Source organism: Galendromus occidentalis, unplaced genomic scaffold (assembly GCF_000255335.2).
Source record: "Galendromus occidentalis unplaced genomic scaffold, Mocc_1.1 scf7180000077529, whole genome shotgun sequence".
Classification (NCBI taxonomy): Eukaryota; Metazoa; Arthropoda; class Arachnida; order Mesostigmata; family Phytoseiidae; genus Galendromus; species Galendromus occidentalis.
Window position 1 is genome coordinate 1,241,920 of NW_003805517.1, and position 20,746 is coordinate 1,262,665.

Sequence of the window (20,746 nt, forward strand, 5' to 3'; positions counted from 1 at the left end):
AGAGAAACAAGTTTGCCGGTCGAGAAGCCGCAGTACTCCGCAGAGCAGAGTCGTGAATTTCGTGACTGTTGATGAAAGGTTGTCGGGAAGCCTGTTCGGGATCCCACATGCCAGGTGCCTGTCGATTTCCTTAAAAAAGTTCCCGTGGTTTGCGCAGTCAGGTGCTTCCCCATGCGGATATTTCGCGTGTCTCCGAATTCCCCCTGTGCAACTAACGGAAGTCACCAAGGAAAATCCCCGATCCCATTCTCGGATTGCATCGGTAAAGATCGGAGGCGAGCTGTAGGATCACGCTACCTGTATCTTTTTTAGCGCGCAGAAAGGGCTATGCTATACAGGGACGATCGGATCAAAAAACATGTGATGAAAGCGATGTTCCTCCGCTCTCGTCGTGTTCTCCATCGGAGGTAGGTCGGAGAAGCTCTCGAGATTCTGATAAGTTTCGGAGGTGCCTACGGGGGCGCTGTCGCGCCCTCTCGCCAAGCCGCGAAGAAAAAGCATACTGCATGATTCCGATCAGAACAATTGATTAGACATCAGACGGACTCGAAATCTTCACGTCGATCAGCCACGCAGGTCATGTCGGAGCTCTCGCACTCCGCGGCTGTTTCCGGTTCCATCAGCCAACGGAAAAGGACACTCTTCATTCGAAGGCTTCATTCGAATGCACTCATCTGCATGTGAGGCCAGTATTCATGTCCCGGCTCAGATATGCCTCATGCTGTGGCATTCCGGAGGACGGTGGATACGAGATAGCGCTGTATTTGAGAGTTTCGGAACAGATAGAATTCGGAGGCGATGCTTGCAGAGATCCCGTCTGATCTAGATACCATCTTTCGAAGTAGCAATGTGAGGCATGCACGTTTTATGCTGGGAGAGTCTCCTACATCCACGCTCATCAATGACGAGAAAAATCAAGGTGGGCGGCGAGGAGAGCGGCAGTCGACTCAACTGAGGATCCTGCCATTTCCGCTGCCTAATTGTGTACCTTGGTGTGCGATCATTGAGACTGGGGGAGGAACAGACAGTAGTTCGGCGCATATTCATTCTTACAAGAGGCTCGCCTACAGAGTTTGGAAGTCAGCAGTTTTTCATGATCTCACAGGGCTTCGGATTCCGATCTGCCCGTTCTCAAAATCCGCAAAAATCAGAGGTCGTGACCCAAGTGCCCCTCCCGAGCCACCGTCTTCGCGCTCCGCTGGCTTGAGGGCGAGAGCTGCGGATACATCTCTTGTGACCTCCGTCTTCCCTTCAGGCGGACGAGGGAATCTATGTGACAGGAATTCTTGTATCCTGATCCACTGATATTTCTCTCCTCCGAGTTTGTTGGCGGGTTTTCCGTCGAGGAATGACCCGATTAATCAAAGCGTCGCGTCCGCTTCAGTTGGGCTGCGGACCAGTCTGCTAGCTCTCCTTAGATCATGGCCCAAATACCCAGGAGACATCGCTGAGCTCTTGTTCAGTGACAGCAGAGGCGCATAGCGGTTGGATCCTCTCGAACAAGGCAGCGGGATGAAAGCTCCGATGACGAAACCGACATCGGGCGATTTCACGTGATTCCGAAATATGTCCGGAAATCAATATCCCCGTCATGGTGAAGCCCAATTCGTGGAGGGCGCTCTATTTTCCATGATGCGGATTCGTGACTTGTGCACTGCGAGACATATTGCCTCGGTCCTAGATATCGTCAAGTTCCTCAAGTTCCCGCCAAACAATCAGTTCCCCCAGCTGAGAGTGCGATCCATCCGATCAGGTGGAAAGTTCGACGTTTATAGGTCATACCGCGGCAATCGAGACACTCGCTCTCAGCGCTGATCGAACAGATCCGAACATCATCAACCATCACATGTATGGGTGAAGGCATGAGATCACCGGGTAGACAATGTTCATGATAACAAGTGTTTCCCTCGACATACCTGTATCCGAGGAGGATATTGTAAAACTTCTCTCTGCTCTCTGGCGATAGGCATATGGTGGTTTTCCGGGACCTCTATCGCGGAAGCAGGCCCCACCTGGGAACGAGAATGTTCTCTACGGAGTTGAAAGATCGCTTTGACAAAAAGTTTCCGAAAACGTCGCGTTTGCCTCGTCCGTTTTTTTCTGGAGAATTTTCGGAATTGTCTCGCTCATTTGGCGACCCGACCGTGAAATGAACAGAGTAACTTCCTAACTCATCCGGGTTCCTGATTCCTGAGCTGGAGTGAGCACCGTGATGATGATCTCCCCCATCTCGATCAGGGCCGCTTCCGAATGCGGATGAAGAGCGGCATTTCTCTTCCCCCTTGGAAAGGCATTGCTCTGCACATCCCGTATGAGTTCGAAATGCCCTTTGTCCGACTGTCCAGTTGGGACATGCGCCAGAAAAAGTGTGAGGATTCATTATCCTCCCCTCAATGCCCTCTATTTCGGGTTTTAAGTCGAGCGCACTCGAAATGTGTTTGGTATACATGTATATACAATTATCCGATCGATCTGTCCGGGATGAGGGTTCTTCGCCCCTTTTCCTCTCATCGGAGTTTGATGTCTCTCTATTGGTTCTCCGAAGATCCTTCGAGGTCCGTAGCATCGGTCAGACTCTTCTTCGTTTGGTCATCGTGAACAGTCCGTATCCAACAGAGTGTCTGGTCAGCCAAACGCGAGAATTTAACTAGGAAAATTCCTCGAGCGAACGCGGACGAAGTTTTCCGATTTCCGACGTCCTTGGCGCCTCTCCAGCAAGCCAGAATGCCTCTTTCCCAAAAGGCGAGATATTCGGAGAGAGAAACTTTATGATGAAACAGCTACGACGGCTGCACCTTTGAGCAGCGCGGGAGCCGAAGTAAGCAAGTGTTGTGTGGATACCTAACGCCATCGAGCGTTGTTTAGCACATTCAGACGCCCGTTGAATGGGATTCTCGAGAAAGCTCACGATATGGATACTTACGCTATATGCGGTACGTGATGTGAGCGTGTCATGAAACTGCTCACGGGACTCATCATGTGGAAGAACTTGAAGGTGAGAGCTCTTCTGGAGTCACATCTGAGAAGGGTCCCGTGATATCATGCAGAGCTTTCGAATGCAAGTCTTTCGAAAGACTTTATTTCTTCCTCTTGTCACAGAACGCTTGATTTTCCACGTGTGGAGTGGAAAGATCGGATACGGAGTTTGCTTCAGAATCCGAGAATGAGAGTGTCGCTCATATACGAGTCGACGCACCGGGGACTATCCCGGCGGCTCGCTCAGATCAGGCAAAATCGAACGACAAATGCTGCGCTCAGTCTTTCAGAAGCAACTGTTAATGATATTCGGGAGTCCAGACGGCTCCAACGCGCGAAATCTAAAGGAGACTTTCACGCCTATAAGACCGAGCGATCGTTGCGCGATCGACGACCACAGAAGTCGAAGGGAACTGCATCCAGGGTTGAAATGCACACCATGAGCGCGAGGCGCCCGAAATCTGACAATGCGGGGGGAGCCGAGGATTACATCTCCCTTCGAAGGCACGAAAGTCGGCTTTCGGAACCGTGTATATCAAGATCATGGCTCCTCAGTCGAAGCGCAATGCGAAATGGATCACAGATTCGATTTGGGTGCTCGCGTTTTCGGAGGAAAAAAAATCGTTTCCGATCGCCTTGTCGCGAAACTCCACGTTTCCGCTCCCAACGATCCAGATATGAGAGTTGCGTTCGTTACTGCTACTATAGAAACTGAAACACGGCGATGTTCGCTGCGACTTTCCGTAGACTAACGTTTTTTTCTATCGGCGACTGCATTTCCGCTCGCTTTTTCCACGATTCAATTGGTGGATTTTATCCGCTGGAATCGCACAGACTTCCCGTCTATGGCGACGCCCCTCGCACTCAGCCTTTTCGTTTTCCTTCCTTTCATCCGACTAATTCTCCTCTTACTGAATAATCCCCAGACACCCAGTGGGGTATTAAGGAGGAAAAGGGAGCGTACGACGTTCAGTGCATCGGATGCCTCGGAAGAAATTCGATTAATTCAAAGTTTCACCATCGATTAATGTGCGCTCTGAACCGCTTCCGAATCGGAACGTTTCATTCCGCTAATGGTCGTCCATCCGGAACTGAATTGGAACATTAGGGATAAATGGTTTTCCAGGCGACTCGGCCGAGTGTGAGCAAGGCTTGGCCGACGACTTCCTCCTAGTGGCAAACAGGGCTGAGCCTGCGAGGAAATCTCGAATGGATTCGGTCTCTAGTCTAGCCGGTCGCTCCATTTTGGTCTGCCGAGGAGTTCAAACTGGCTGAATCGGTAGTCGACGGAGCATGAAACTCGAACTTCAATCTGAGGGACTGGATGCTACATTTCGATATTCCAGAGCAAATACTCCTGACTGTTTACCGCTAGCAATATTGAATTAATGTTGGCTATCTGTCGTGATGAGTTGTTTCCAATGATATCCACATAACCAAGCAATCGCCAGGGTCGGACTCCCTCATTTGGCGGAATGGGATCAGCGGATGATAGTCTAGGCATTTCCGACATCGGAACCGTATTGTTCGATCGAGAATATTCATTCCCACGAGGTATCGAATATCATCATGTCGTTCATTTATGTCTTTAATGAGGCCGGAGGCAGGGCCAATCATGGTGGGTAACTTCCCAAGGGCCTAGTATTTTGTGCATGAATGATATCCAAACCCAAAAACCCTGCGTCTTTCTCTCGCCTGGAGCCTCCGACGCGTATCCCCGATGCTCTGACACGCGGCACTCTGCGAACTCTTGGCGTCGGAGGGGGCGGGGGGCAAAATCGAATTTATCCCCAAAGGGCCTTTCGTCGTCAGTCTACGGAGAATGAGTCGCGTCGAGCTCCCAATTGACGAGCAGATTCTGTTTGACCTTGCGGATGATTCTGCTTTGCTGTCTGAGTGGGAGCTTCAGTCTTTCTGTGGGCTGTTCACCACCGCTCCGAAAACTGACAATCTCCCAGGGGGCTTCCGATCGCAGAGAGGGTGGGAAGATCGCTTGGTCGAACCGCGGATGAATGTCATCAAGAATTTCCGTGAGTCGAGGTCGAGAAGGCTCCCGTGCACCGAGTATTCCCATTAAAGTCGAACGTCCGGTGAGGGCTCGTCCCATGGGGCAAACTCAACGATCGATACCGCTCACATCGCTCCTCACGGGAATTCCGACTTCTCGGGTATTCGTCATCTGATAGTTCGTCATGCCTGGGAAACGTGAATATCGAAGTCAAGAATGAGCTCGGATCCAGTTCTAGCGGCGATTGCAGTAGGAATCCGGGACCTGGAGAACGATTCTATCGGGAAAGATTGAATCCGAAACGAGCGAGACCTCTCAATTTCTGCGCGATCCTTGAATCGATCGATCCTCGGCGCCCCAAAGGGACGCTGCGATAATGCAGAGGGTCACGAGAATCTGGAGACGTTCCTTTCCAATATGCAATTCTTCCCTCTGTTGGCAATGGTCGGGGAGATATTACCTTCGGGTGCCAAAAAGTTTTCTTCTGCGGAGCTGTGTCTTTGTGTCGAAACCTTCGAAGACTCATTCAACATTTTCCGCCTATTGTTCGGCGGCGAAGCGCGAAACCCAGCTACCAAGCGTGAAAATTCTCAGAGTGGCTCTCATTTGGTTCCTGAGCTTGTGCGAGAAGCTCCGCGAGGAGAGAGCGAATACATGCTCAATCCAGGTCATCAATTCGATTCTTGCTTCTTCAGGACGCCTCTCGAGTCCGCCGATACGGATGTCGACGACAGCTCAACCCGACGCTGAGTAAATGATGTCGCTGTCTGCTTCCGAAACGGGAGCAAATCGTCTAGAAATGATTGGCGACGATGCATGTCAACGCGATTGCGCTGACCAATCCGTACTTGTCTCGACGAAGCGAGAAATGATGATAAGTGACAGAGAATCTGTATGAATTTATCAGAAATCGGTCTGTCAGGATGCTGCTCCTCATACGACGCGGGGACTTTCGAGCGGAATCCGCCTTTTGGTGAGGGAATTCTGATCCTCTCGGTTCCGATCCGTTTTTCGCTATAACGAGTGTCTCGCGTTGCTATAGCTCCGTCTCTTATTTCGAAGTCGGCGACTTTACCGTGAATCGGCATACTTTGACACTTGAAGTAGGGGAAAATACCAGGTATGGGGCAATACTTTTAGGACGGGGCTCCGTGACCGGGTCACGGAGCTCCCCATAGACTTCCATGGAGTGTTCCACAAGTGGTACCTCTCCCCAAATGATATGGGGGTCTATGGGAATTTCCCTTAGGTGTTCCATAACTGATACTTTTGCCCTACTGCAGTCGACTCCGGACATCTTCCTCAAGTCCGGCCGGAAAATAGCCGAAAAATGCGCTTTTCAGCGCTCTGTTGAGAGTGCGGAACGAACTTCAGTGAACCATCCCGCTTTCGATCGGTCACGAAAGCCTTGCGGCGCGGTAATTTCTTGCCTTTTCAACGCTCGACTTCGAGGATCTCTCCTCACAAAGGCATGAGTGGGGGTCAAGGTCCCCGCTAGTGTGGCGGAGGATGACCATGCCGGATGGAATCTGGGAAAAAATCGCTTCGTGAATCGATCGCCATCGATTCAGGGCGGTCGTTCGTTCGTTCAGTTCGATTCAGTTTTCTGCGGCTCCTCGCAGTGCCGATGGCGATTCCGTCCGGAGCAGCGAGATACACCAATGGTTTTCAGAGTCCCTCCACTCCATACAAGGCAAATCTTCGAATCCGATTACCTTTCCTTCATTCATCAAGTCGGTCAATGCAGATGCGGCGGTGACTCATCATCGGGAACCAGAAAGTAGACTTGTCAGAGAACATCCAGTTCTGCGTCAGCTGATCGGACGAATGCTACTCACACAGATAAGCAAAATGAGAGAGCGAGAGAAGGTTGGACGCAGCAGAAAGATTGACAGCGGCGAAAAAGATCGCTCCGGGTCGAGGTGTAATTCGAAAAATCCAAGACGATCATTCCAGAAATGACAACCAACCAGGCTGCAACTCGCATTCAGTCGTTCGGGTGCCCGAGCGTCAGACGGTTTGCTCGCGTTCTTTCGGCAGCGACCAACCGTTCGAACAGCCAGTTCGGTCTTGACCAAGAGAGTTCTCCGCAATTTTTTCGTTGAAGTCTCGTCACACCGATTCTCTTCCATGCTTCGTTCTTCACTGCGGGGACACGCTCCCATCAGGCGTGTGTTACATCAGGTCTTGGGCTTCGGGATAGATGTCCATGCGAAATTTGGGTCCGAAACCCATATCGAGCATTCAATCGATTGCACACGAGTCCAATCGGTTCTTGTTGGATCGCCGGACTGTCGAGCAGGCAGGGGGTAGGAAGCACTAAGAGTTTGGAGACCTCTCGTCAATCAGACGCTGAACTTGGATGCTCCATCACTTTGATCGAGCTTTGACCGCGGCAGATCAGCTCGATGGACTGAACTCTCATCCCTCGGCTAGACACGACTTCATCCGTCGAAACGTGTCATGGATCGAAGAATAACGCGTCCGTCACGACAGCAGTGATTGTCGTCCCCAGCATATAGCTCAGCAGTGGGTTACGATATATCGAGATCGAAGTACCGAGTCCTGTGTCCTGTGCCCGCCTAAACTCCTATCATTAGAGACCAACAGTTATTGGGGAGAATCCGACACGGGTCGGAAACTTATGCAGCCTATCTCTTGCTTCAAGCAGTTGCTCTGTGCATTATGCCAGGCTTCGATCACCCCAGTTTTCCGTCGTCTTCCCTCATCGTCAGTTATTGAACTGATTGTTCTCATAATGAGTCTCCGGATCCCGTCCGTCTCAGAGCTGTAGTGTTCGATGTTGGAAGAATCTCACTCTCTTTCAAAGAGAGCCAACTTGAGAATTCACCCGCAGAGTTTTCACGGAAGCTGTTGTCCACAAGGAAATCCTATTCATTTCCAGATGAGATGGCCGTCGAATTCGAAGGCGTCTTTTCTGTTGTTCGCCGTCTTTTGGATATACATTGTTCTCGCTACCACGACGATCGTCAAGACTCGTTCCACTGCGGACAATCTGGCGGCCGCGGACACGGACAGCAACCTGACACGTACCTACAGGTGAGTACGAAGAGTGCTCGATTCAGACTTTATTGTCCACGTGAGCACGACCCGGCTAGAGGTCTCGCGCTCGAGTTGAGAGTTGAGAAAGTTCTTAATTGAATGTGCATCTACCATCTCTTCAGTATCTCGGTTTGGAAAGTCGGCGCTCGGATGAAAAGAAGGTTCCTCAGATCCTTCGGATCAAAGGAACTGGATCCGTTTCGGTTCTGCTCTGTCAGCAATTGCCGTCTAGTCACCAATGACAGTGAGGTCGAGCGGAGCGACGCTGTCATGTTTCATTTACACTTACTCGAAGGTAAACTACGATAGCGATCAAAGGACTGTTCAAAGTCTGAACGTGACTTGATAAAGATCCTATTTCGGAAGAACCGCGGACCGAGTTTCAATTGTGTGCAAGGGGCTAGGTCCGTGGCTTCATTACTGCATCACAAGTGTGTCGAAAATCTTAACGATACCTTTCCTGTATTCGCTTCAGATCTCAAAGCAAACTTGCCAAAACGACCGAATCCCGAACAGCTGTGGATTTTCTTCACGGACGAAGCTCCTTATCACACTTTCATGGCGAATCGGGCCTTAAAAATGAAAGACCTCAATGGACTCTTCAACTTGAGCATGACCTACCGATCGGATTCCGACATTCCCGTACCCTACGGTGAGTTTTCTAAACATGACTGGAGACGAAAACAGGGAATTGATTTTCCCCGCTTGGAATTCATGCAATCGCGCGAGGATTCTGAAGGTTGAGCTCGAGGTTGAAATCTACAATAATTGATCACGGAGCTGGCGAACTCGTCCGACGTCTTCCGACTCTGTGATAGAGTCATTAACATACTTAGTCCTTGACTTCGTCCGACGTCGTCATTCCGTTCCACGTTCCCACTGATGGCTGAACCACCGTTGAAGATTGAATATTCGCTAGAATTTCGGGGGGGAGGAGGAGAAAGATTACGTCCGAAAGTTAGCGCTTAGATCAACATTCGACCACCTCGTTCAGACTGAATGATGTCACATGTCGCAATGCGTCCGCAGCCCAACCATTCTGCGAGACTTCCGCGGAGGTTTTCCTGTTATCTTCACGGAAACTAATGGTCGTCACCGAAATACAGAGATCTCCCTTTTGAACCTATTCTGCTCCGGCTGTAGAAATTTCCGAGTGAGATATCTAGAACGTCGTATCACATCACATCAGTTCCGTTTGAGAATCACGAGCAACGCGAACTCACGAAAAACTCAGATCAGAGCTGTTCGCTCGGGAAAGTGACTGATCGAGCGTCGTTCGCATGTCGACGGGAAGCTCGTCTCGGCTCGTTGGACAAAGAGAAGGAGCCCAAATCCGGACGAACAAATGTTTCGCAAGCCGAAAATCAGCCGTCAAATCTCACAGACTACCCGGGCTGCTTAGCGACGCGGCTTCGACTGTTAAACCGTTTCCGAAATTCGACTCGGGAGGAAGAGACCCACCACCGAGATTTTCACGGCAGATCGGTCACGGTTAGAGGACGGGAGGCCAAGAGCTTCTTCATTCAATTCCGAATATTCCGTGTTGCGCATCGCGTCCCGACTGACCCGCTGAATCAAAGACACGCGACAATCTATTGACCCTACCCGCATGATTCTCTTCAGAGAAGGCTCCAATTTTTTGGCCGGCACGTGCATTCGTCCACACCGGGTTATCCTCACAGCGGGAATTACATCCAATATGTTAGGCTTCAGAATTAGGAATCGCTTCGACGATGATATAGAATCTCTCGCTTTCCTATTCAGGCAGAACTGTAGTTCTCGAGACTCCGAGCGAGGAGGATTACGCTTCGATTGTGCTGCGGAAGACCCGGAACGTCACCATACTCGGCTCGAACTGTGGCTCGAAGAATCGTAGATGGGAGTACGTGAGAGAGCTCCAGAAATATATCGATGTGAGTATCAAGCAAAAAAAAGTTTCACTCCAGAATCACCCGACAGTCTCATATTCGCTGCCTCGAAAAGAGAGCTATCGCGGGCATCATGTGATACCTGCCTCGGAGAATTCTCGAAGGTGCCTGTGCGAAATTAACTCTGAACTTTGCAGGTGAACATTTACGGCGGCTGCGGGAAACCTGCCTGTCCGGGCCATTTTACTCGAGACTGCGATGTCATCAGAGGTTCGTTCATTCTTCTCGTCTTATATATTTTATATGGTGAAAGATTTACCGAAGGCGTCCGGAAGCGAGCCCTAACTGATGTGTCGAATATCTCTCTGGCAGATTACCGCATTTACTTAGCTTTCGAGAACTCAAACTGTGACGAATACATCACGGAAAAGCTCTGGTACAACGCCTACTCCAAGTACGCCATACCCGTCGTCATGGGGGGCACCCGCGAGAATTACGAGCGGCTCTGTCCGCCAAACAGTTTCATCCACGTCGAAGATTTCGATTCGCCTCAGACCCTCGCCGATTACTTGAGGTAAAACTCGCTCACGTTTCTCGCTCTGAAGCATTTCATTGAAACATCGGGATATATTCCTTTCGAACCGCTCGAAAAAAAAGCGAAGACGAATGTAGCTTTCTGCAACATGGAATCACGATTTTCTGCGGAGCCCATTCAGAGCCTATCCAGTGAGCAATGGAGTTAGTTCCCCTCGCGGAATGGCGGAAAACTCCCGAGCAATGAATTTTTATTTTGCTTCCAGTGATATCCTGAGCCATCCAGACAAATTGCTGGCTTACCACGATTGGCGAAGACACTACCAAGTCCTGAATGAACATGGCTATTTCGGGAGTCCATCGCTGCATCTATGTAGAATGTGCGAAGCGATCCAGAAACCACGCCAGCCTCAGGTGCTCGATCACCTTGAAGAATGGTGGAGCGTCAAACGAGATTGTAGGAAATCGCTTTTCTGAGTACAATCAATGGAGGGATGTCATTTAGACCTAGCTCGGTTTCCTAAAATCTCAGCACAGCGACAGATTTGAAAAACTCTGGAATGACGTATCGAAGGAAAACCAATGCACAATGACGTCACCGGAGTTCAGAGGAGCCGAGGGCTAAGGAAATCGGGTTCGCGCGTCGGACTTCCGGGAATCACTGATCCGGTTCTAGGACTCCTATTGCCGAATCGGTGCCGCTCAAATGCTTCCCAGGCACCTGAACGCCTTGAAGTTAAACTCCTGATTCCTAGAGAGGTTGGATGGAGAGAGAATGAATGCCCGAGCCTGTGGTGCGGAAACGTAGCTTACTGCCCCCGAATCGCCTTCTTCAGTGAAATGAACTGGCCGCTGGAGAATAGATCCAGTGATTGTGAATTCTTGTACAGCGTTGTGTTTTGGGATGCTCCCCGAATGGTGATGAGAGGAGACGCCAGATACCTTGCAGACCGCTCTACGCCTAGAGATGATTGTCGATTGTCTAGAAGTCTGTGATCCACGAATACTGTATACTAAATCAACCGGCTGGCGAGAGGAACTTCCCGGTGGCATCCGATGCGTTCTCTGGGACTGGTCATCTACCGCAGAATCGAGACGCTTGGGAGACCCAATAAAACCTCAGAGATTTGTTAGAAATTTCTGCCATTTCAATTTATTCTGTCTGAAGGTAATTCCAATGAACTGAATCAGAGCAGAGAGGAGCGACGATCGAACGGGAGGGGAAACTCCTCCAGGATATCGTTTCCCACTTGATGTTTTCTTCCACGCGGAATGGTGGCGACTCCAGCGGTTTTCAGCCGCAACTTTCGTTGCTGACACTCGAATTCGGTGAGGATTCTACCACCGGGACAAACTTCTTTATATATTCCACGATAATCTTCTTCGGGTCACCGGTCGTCGGCAGGAAGTGCCCTCCGTCGTGCTCGTGAACTTCGATGTTGCTGAACATTTTTCCGAAATCTATACACTTTTCCGGCGGGATAACTTTATCGGTCAATCCATAGTAGTGCAGGGTCGGTATCGTGATCTGTGTATCGCGGAGGTGTCGAGTGAAACGAGATTCGTACCCGCTGAAGAGTACCGCGAATTTGAAGTTGACGCCATCGTAGTCCCCGAAAATCCGGCCGCCGAGCCGGAGGATGTAGGAGGCAAAGCAGGCGCCTTGCGAAAACGCCAGAATTCCATCGAAGGGGCCTTCGCTTTCAACGATGTCAGAAACCAACCTGAGGGCTTGTTCGAAATTCTCGTCTTGGGTTTCGGGCTCGTGGATGTCTTTGAGAAAATTGGGCCTTGAAATCCACCAGCCGCGCTCTCGGTCCTTACCGCCTATGGGGGTCGGAGCGGTGAGAAACATGAAGTCGGCGAAATTCTTCGTGGCCTTCTGTATGGGTCTGCACTTCGTCCTGAAGGATTCGGCATCTTGCCGGTAACCGTGTAAGCAAAGGATTCTGAGTCTCGGAGGCTCCATCATGCGCCTCGATGATCGAGAAATACTCTGTTTTCAGAGAACGTTCGATGTTTGGAGCAAGCATGCACTTTTCCGCACGATGTCACATGCACGCATTGATCCACCTGGGAAAGCCCTGCACAGGGATGTCGATCCATGCAGAATTGAGCCTATCGCATTTCTCTTCCAGTACTATCGCGTCTTGACGAGTTTTCTATAGAGCTCACAATCAGAGGATTCCAATCCCGGAGAGGATTTCCAGGACCTGGCGACCTTAATCCCCACTCGCATCCTCCGAGAGACCTCTCGTTGACTTCCGGGGTGCAGAAAAAAATCACCCATGTTGCGCTCGGGGGAAGGTGCCCGTTGGCAACGATGGATTTTCTCAATAAGCTCACTGACCGAGTATCTCTTCGGGAGCTGTCTCGGTGATCAAGGAGTCTCCGGTCGTGTAATGGGCAACTCCAATCAGAACTCGAATCATGAGCTTCTTAATGAGAAATAACTAGGAGAGCATCGATGCTGGTAGCGGCCGATCATCTCGGAATGCGCGGACATGGGTGTCCGTAGATCGCTGATAACATTGGGAACCTTTTCGAACGGGCTGCACAAGAATTTTGTTCCGAGACTTTCGCCGTCATTATTCGAGACGAGCGTCCTGCTGACCGCCGGCCTGCAAAGTTTTAAGTTCTCTTCGTTATTATTGATTCGACCGTTCAAGACATCATGGTTCCATTTTCTCGAAGGATCGACCTGAGCTCGGGTCCGGAAGGGATTGGAAACAGCGTCCGGCTGAGCCGCAGCTCCGCGGCACGGTCCACGTCGTGCATCGGCCGCAGTCTGATTTCTAGAGTCTTCTAGGATTGGATGGGGAATGAGCGCTGATCATCGAGATTATTCATTGTTCGCCAATCTTTTCAATTCCACGGAGCATGTAAGAACTCGGAGAACGCCGAGCGACTACTCGCATCCGATTCCTACGGAGCAGATTTAGAACAATGGCTCGGCTCAGGCCCATAGTGGACTTTCGAGTCCTCTCGATCGGGCTCATCACGTCAGAGCTCCGTGCAGATGGAGAAACGAAATTATTTCCACTTCTCTCCCAAGTGCCTGGCCGGGGTTCCGGTTCTGTATCTCTCCCTTAGACCGCATCTCGATCACTGCCGAACGTTCCCGATTCATCTTATTTTCTCCAATCGCCTTCTGAATTTTCCAATTTTCCAAGAACGAGCAGGAGGAGGAACCTGAATCCGTCGATGTCACAGTCCGACACGCGTACGAGGTTTGACGCGAGACGATCTCCTCACGCGCACTGTCGAAATTGAGCACGAGTTTGATCATTTCGAACAGCTGCTTCGAGCCCTCGCGAGAAGGTATCGCATGTTTACGGCTTTATCCCAACCTTCAATTTCATTCCGCAACTTAAATGAGGGGGCTGCTGAATCTGTTGACTTCCGTCTACAGGTGGTCTCAAGAGAGAACACGATCTCTCCCGATATTGCTGACGTGTTATACGATTCGGATACTTATGGAGTTCACCATAAGAATTCTATGGAGACATCGATCAACGCCGCAGCACAATGGTGAGTGAGAGTCGAATTTTCGGAACCTGTATGCGCTCAGTCCGATCAGTTCCCTCTGATCCTTCGATTTCGGGACGGAAATTTCTGCGCAGAGACGCTCTACTAGTTATCGAAGAGCGAACCAACGTGACCGTGGGTAGGTACAACGATCGCAGGTCGGGTAGAAATTCGGTGCCGTTGGAGGCAGCGAAACGCATTGGACAGCAGCGAAGTTTCTCTTTCCGACTGTCGACGATTCATTGGACCCTGGTCAAGGCGAGTGGCAATCGATTTTTCGGGGCGATCCGTCGGTCAACGCGGTCGACTACGGCGTGAGACGACGGTGCACATCTGCGAGTCTCGTCTCGGAACGTCCATCCAGTCAGTATATCGCTCAGTCGAACGGGGTTCCCTTTCCATGTTTTTGAGACTCGCCGCTCTCTCCCAAACGAGCGGCCGCTGGCACCGAAGTCAACGTAACGTCAACGTGGATGACGGCAGCTGAGCTGAAGACCAAGCGCCCTAGAGATCGCCTTTGCAGTCGTGTTGTTAGTTCTCGGCTCTGCACGAGTTCCACGAGTTCAGTGTCGGACCTGTTCCAGAGCGGGAGGACTCACTTACGGCTGAGGTTTGTTTCGAATTCGAATGACGGAAGCTCCCGAACGCCGTCGCCGTTACTCGCAGCGCTATGTAAGACGAAACGGGAACCGCGTCTCGTGTTACGTCTGCCGACGCGACGTCTCAGACACTCCATGCAGTCGATTCAACGGCCGGCCTGCCGGCACTTACTTCCTAGTTTCCGCTGAGATCGGCTTTTTATCTGTGGCTATAGGATGTAAATTCTCGCCATTCGCTTAGATGATCCAATTGGCGGGATCCAAAACTGGATCCAATAAATCAAATCAAAGTAACGGACCAGAGTGGAGGGAGAAGAACGTCGAAAATATAGTTTCCATCGAACTTGAAAGAATCTGTTCCTCCTTGATCACGGAAATAGGAAATATTCAGAAAATTCGGTTTCTGTGCCGGCTCCCGCCGCCGAACTCGCGGTCGCTCATTCAGAGCGGCAGTAGACACCTCGCTGAATTTTCCAACCCGTGGCGGAATCACCATGCGTTCGGAAGCGCATTATTCCTTGTCAATGCTCGGGTTTTCCCGGCTTCTCTCCGTCTCCGGAACTTGGAATGCGATCGCCTTCGGTTTCGGAGTAACGGTCCGGTACTTGGCGAGCCTCAGAATTTTCTGTGTCATTCTATTTATCGATTATTTTCGCATCCCCCCTCGGATCCGGCCCTCCACGGGCCACCCGTGGTTGCCTCGCCGAATCAAGATCAGTTTTCGATTGAAATTCTGTGCGCAATCAATACGAGAGCAGCTCTCTGCACCCGACGTGCGTTCATCTCTAGCATCGTCTCGTGTCTTATTCCAAAGAGGTGCTCATGATCGGTACAGCTCCGTTTTCCCTCTATTCCCCGAGGCGTATTCCCATGCCCACGGCGTGGGCTCAAGCTCAAATGTTCAGACTTTTACATGGGGAGAAGATAAGGCTCAGCGAGAACTAGAAGTTGTTCCGAATTCTGGGTTTCCCAGACGAGGAAAATATCCGGAGAGGGGTCGGCTTCGCCTCCACCAGAAATGAGCTGGCCGTCACTCAACCCTCATGAACAAATCCTCAGGCTTCTTCTGTTTTTTAGCGATGAGTCGTAAACTGTGCGACACGTGGTTCTACGCCATAATCGTGGCTTCAGTCGCGGCGGCCCTCTATTACTACTACCCCGAGATCCAGGAACGCTTCCCGAAAGAAACTGCCATCCTCGAAAGCTACAGTGACAACTTATACGCGACGATACAACGTAAGTGACCCGACTTCTTCCCTGTTCCCTATTTCCGGTGTCCATGAACCCATCGTTTAAGCTCAAATCCCTACAAATCTTTGGATCTTCGGGGAGGGTCGATAAGCCGGAGGAAAAGCTTGGGTATCCCGCTGGGACTGAAGGCACCAATTTTCCTGAGCGTGCGATCTGAGTCTCGTTCTGGTTGAGTCGAGTTGATGAGCGTGGCCAAGGAGCAGAGTCCCAGAGGAGACCGGCGAAGTTGTTCTCGGGAAGTTCTGCAGAACCAAGAACGGGGTCACACGATTAACCGCGGGTCGTTTGGGTATATTTTTTTATAAACGCCCACAAGTCACTCTCTCGGCTTCTGACCAAGATCTGTTGAGCGAACGATGAAGCATCAAGAAAAATCTAACCGTTCTGCTGATGCAAAACTCCAAGATATAATGAGTTCGTTTATCCCGGATCTAAATGCAAAAAAAAGATGAAATGGTCGACGGGAATGCTTGTGCGCGAGCCGGGGAGATATCTCCTACGTCTCCATAGGCGAAAAATTTCTCAGAACGACTCCGAGAGCCCCGACAGAGATATTCCGCGTTACGGAAACGGTATCTCAGAGAATTCGAGGAGGTTGAGGCTTCGGGATTTTTCGGCACTGGCTGATTCAGGGTTCCGATATGCTCTCTCACCGTCCGTGCTCCCTCCCGGCCACCCAGGGAATCGATCGCAGTGATGAGCCTCATGACGAATAGGCACTCGCTCGGGTCAGAGCAATCGAACTATCGGCTCTCAGGGAGAGGAAATAATTTCGAGCTATTACTTCCAGTAATGATTATATTCGGGTTCAAATAATGTTCACCAGACTTTTCAGTCAGAGAATTCGAAGCTTAAAGGTGACCTTGTAGAATCGTGATGGCAAATTTGTTGATAAAGGTCATCAAGGCTTTTCTAGGCGCACGACGCCCTTAGCTAGGAGCTTCGCTGCTTCATTCTACGCGTCCTTACGCTGCCGACGACATTTCATGAAAGGCTTCTCGGAAACATTTTACGGAATCGTCACCCTTCGTCCAAGCGGCGTCAAGGAAAATTACTATCATCATGAGCATCCCTCAATCAGGGTGCTCGTTTGAAACAATCGAATCAACAACGTAACCGCGCGCACGGAAATCAAATTTGAGCTTCGGATACCGAAATGACGTGTAGTCTTCGTGTGTTCTAACTCCATCCAGTCGGAGGGAATGGGAAATTCCGGTGGTTTCTGTGATCAATCGATGGAGATTGTGTCATATCGATGTTTTTCGGAGACGATCGGAGAGAAAGAAGAGAGGTTCGAATATAAATCAAGTCGAGGAGCATCGGATTGAGCTGCGATCCCCGCATTGACAATTCTCGAACACATTCGTTCGGTCTCGCATCTATTCGATTGTGGAAAAGAGCGATTGTAGTTTCATGCTCAGTAGGTGTGCGCTCGTTTCGCTTCGGACCAACGATAGACGACGAACATCTTGTAGGCGGTCGTCTGGTCGAAACTTCGGAATATTCGGGTTGTTAACCTCGACGGTAGAGCGCGAAGCAACAATCATTTTTTTACAGACGACTCGACTCTTCGATTCCACTTGTCGTAAGCGGTTCTGTCTATCTTTATGAAGTCCCTCACTTGTTGACGCAGAAGAAGAAAGAAGCGTGAACTGTTCAGCGCTCGTCCCTCGACGCTGAGAAATCGACCGACGGTTCAGAGGGGATCTTATATGGAATCGAGTTGGGGGTCTTCGTTCATTCCAGAGCCTAATTCGACGCCTTCCTTTTTCAGGATATCTTCCGTTTCTCTTCCCCGCCGCTGGCAAACTGCCCGCTGGTTTCTTCGATGCTGCAACGCTAGCCAGATACGACGGGAAACCTTCTTCGAAAGGATTGTATTTAGCTCTATTGGGCAAGGTTAGCGAGACGGAGTTGGATCATTGGATGCAGAAACCAAATGAGCGTCCGCAGAAAATTACGGAGATCGAAAAAGACTTCGATGTATCTCACGGTGTCCAGTCGGAGGATCGACCTGGGCACCGTTTCCGGAGTCCATTGTCACCGCTTATGATTTTTCCAGGTGTACAACGTCGAGAAGGGAGCCCAACACTACCGCCAGGGCGGTGGTTACGCCTTCTTCGCTGGTGAGTTTGTCAGCTATAAGACTCAAGGGTCCCATTCATGTCTCTGCGAGAATCATGAGTTCCACTGGTCGTGTGGAGGAACATTTTCTGCGGGGAGCCAGCCATCCTCGGGAAGCAATTTGAGGCAGACTTCTATCAGACACTACATGATCCTCTTACAGGCAAGGACGCCACAAGAGCTTACATCACGGGTGACTTCACCGAAAAGGGTTTGACGGACGATCTCGACGGGGTCTCCGACGATATGGTTGCGGGACTCGCTACCTGGATCGAATTCTACCAGAAGGAATACTCGTACATGGGGAAACTCGTGGGAAGGTGAGCCATACACAAATCTGGAGAAACATTCGGGACACATTGGGGAGGTATCGAGCAAGCTCGAGCTTGCCTCCTCAATTCTCGGATACCTACACTCTACACGGATATCCTTAGTATGAAGAAACTATTATCGATTTCTTCCGTTTCTCCGTAGCAAGGTATCAATGAAATATAAAATATTTTCACGACGAGGACTCTGCTTCCAGGTATTACACTAGCACCGGTGCCAAAACCGCAGAACTCCGTCGAGTGGAAGGTATCCTCAAGACTGCGCTCGCATCGAAATTGAAAGATGACGAACTCAAGAAGGTTTTCCCCCCGTGTAACTCCGAGTTCACGCCGAAAGAGGGTCATAAGGTGTGGTGCAGCGACGAGAGGTTCGTACGCGTTGCCTATTTGCGCAGCGTTGATCACCTAATGGCGATTTGGCTCGTCGTGTTCCTTAGGTGCTGAGTCTAACGATGCCGAATCAGCTCGGATGGATATTTCTGCGATACACTACTTTCATTCTCGATTTCGTGTCCACTTTTTAGCGGGGGCATCAAGCGTAAGTGGACTGGCGTTCCCCGAAGACACCACCCCCCTGGTATGAGTCAGGAAAGATGCGTCTGTGTCAGAACGACCGGTGAGTGCTCCCGGAGATATTTGGCCCTCCGCATATTTGGAGATATCTCCGGCCCAGTGGAATCCTTCTACATGGAATACATGGGCCCGAGGCTTGTAGGATGAATGTCAGTGATAAACAGAATTATCCGTTTTTCTAGGCGCTCCGCACGACAATCCATCGGCTTCTACGAACAACGGAGATCTCTCAAACCCCAATCTCAAAGAATATCCCGACTGCGAACCAACTTCCGTTTCATGCAAGCTGAAGTGAGAACGTGACAGACCGCTTGGATGATCAGGAAATTCGCTCTTCAGCTAGCCTTCCGTTCGATCGAGCCGTGCATCTGCGATCCAACGGGACGGGGATAGCCAGGAGCGTGGCTTCCAGTCATGGAAAAAGAGAATATCGGCATTGGTGTATGGCAACTATAGTTTTCCCAACCTGAGAATCGCTCGGGAGAAAATTCTTTCTATGATATATCCCAATTTCGGAACGGAGCCGACAGATCTGAAAATTCCAGCGGAAAACATGGAATTGATAGCGAAACGATTCGAGCGCTCGACGCGGCGAGGAGGCCGACCACGAATCGTTTCACCACGAGCAGATTTTTGTCGAGTTAGCTGGCCATTAATATATCCGGGCTGAGTGGCAAACTTTCCGTGATGTACATTTTAGCTCTCTTGGAATAAATAAATGACTTATTTTACTCCCATGTCCTCATCAATCTGTGGGATCTAGCAGAACCCGGTCGAGATTCTTGCGGGGCCTTGAAACTGTCCGTGGATGCGATCGTCTCCCTCAGGATCCCGAAGTGCCAGAGAATGGAATCGCCATGCTGAAATATCTTTCCTTAGCTCCTCAGTCCGAACTTCGATTCCATTCGAACTTCCGCAATTCAATCATACGCCGCTGTTGGGCCATAGAGCGGAGAATCTTCGAACCTTCCCACCAGACTTCAGTATATTGTGTTATGCACGAAAAGCTCGGCGAGTGTTATGTGGACAGTCAAAAAATCTCTGGGATTCGAGCAGTGGCTCAAGCTTTCCGATCGAAGTCTTCGAATGCGGAGATATCCGCTCCGCAATTCGGTCGTAAGAGTCAGGATTTTCCGGGGAAATTCTTAAAGTAAGTTTGGATTTCCCTTCCTTGCTCTCAGGCTTCAGTCGTGGGGCGCACGACATGTCTCGAGGAGAATCTGAGCGCCACCTGGAACTGGTAAATTAGCAATCCCTCGGGCAGCTATGGAAGTCTTCTTCTAGCAGCTCTCAGCGTTAGCCGCAGCTATCGGAATCCAGTGAAGCAGGATAAAGCATGGAGTCGTCTGGCTTCGTTACGGAACAATGATATCGCTATCGGGAATGGAAGCCGTCACGGCACAACCTTACGTAGTCTTGAGCACCCATCAAATCAGTCGAGGAGCTCCGGGAGAATGGAAGGATCGAAATGAAATCATATCGGTCGATCAAGCTCGTGAGGGAAAAAAAAACATGGAGGGTATACTCGATAGTATATTACCATACTCTCCGGCTAGAGGTCTCGCTCAGATTCAGTGGCAAGAGTTCCGAATGCCTCCTCGGAGAATCTCATCTGTATCGAAGGAATCGGATCCCTCGCCAAAGAGGAACTGAAGAATTCGTTTTCTGATTGTCGGTGAAGCTTCGTTCGAGAGGATTCATTTCCTTGGATGTCCACTATTCCAATGGTGTTGAAGAGCAATTCCTCCGCAGTCTCGGAGAAGCAGTCCTCGAGCTTGGTCTTTCATGTATCGCCTCCTTGTTCGAGACCACCATCAATGCCTCCCTGAATTTTCAATTCTCCGTTCCGAGCTGCTCTCCCTGAGAGGCCGACCAACATCGTTTCGAGAACGA

At 50.4% G+C, this 20,746-nt stretch overlaps 3 protein-coding genes across 3 annotated transcripts; 2 read left to right on the forward strand and 1 right to left on the reverse strand.

Moving 5' to 3' along the window:
* Nucleotides 1-2,799: 2,799 nt before the first annotated feature.
* On the forward strand, nt 2,800-10,934 carry LOC100902092 (glycoprotein 3-alpha-L-fucosyltransferase A). Its single transcript, XM_003748201.1, has 8 exons — nt 2,800-2,995; nt 7,890-8,044; nt 8,170-8,342; nt 8,523-8,699; nt 9,812-9,960; nt 10,113-10,185; nt 10,288-10,489; nt 10,716-10,934. Exons 1-8 carry the CDS (start codon nt 2,954-2,956, stop codon nt 10,924-10,926), a joined length of 1,182 nt encoding a protein of 393 aa, XP_003748249.1. The 5' UTR covers nt 2,800-2,953; the 3' UTR covers nt 10,927-10,934.
* Nucleotides 10,935-11,585: 651 nt separating this feature from the next.
* Nucleotides 11,586-12,454, reverse strand: LOC100909283 (esterase GA18864). The gene has a single exon (XM_003748248.2). The coding sequence runs from the start codon at nt 12,419-12,421 to the stop codon at nt 11,744-11,746; it is 678 nt and encodes a 225-aa protein (XP_003748296.2). The 5' UTR covers nt 12,422-12,454; the 3' UTR covers nt 11,586-11,743.
* A 1,284-nt stretch (nt 12,455-13,738) lies between these two features.
* On the forward strand, nt 13,739-19,585 carry LOC100902238 (neuferricin). Its single transcript, XM_003748202.1, has 9 exons — nt 13,739-13,770; nt 13,862-13,980; nt 15,654-15,812; nt 17,602-17,726; nt 17,890-17,953; nt 18,115-18,271; nt 18,478-18,648; nt 18,805-18,896; nt 19,036-19,585. Exons 2-9 carry the CDS (start codon nt 13,926-13,928, stop codon nt 19,146-19,148), a joined length of 936 nt encoding a protein of 311 aa, XP_003748250.1. The 5' UTR covers nt 13,739-13,770; nt 13,862-13,925; the 3' UTR covers nt 19,149-19,585.
* Nucleotides 19,586-20,746: the final 1,161 nt, after the last annotated feature.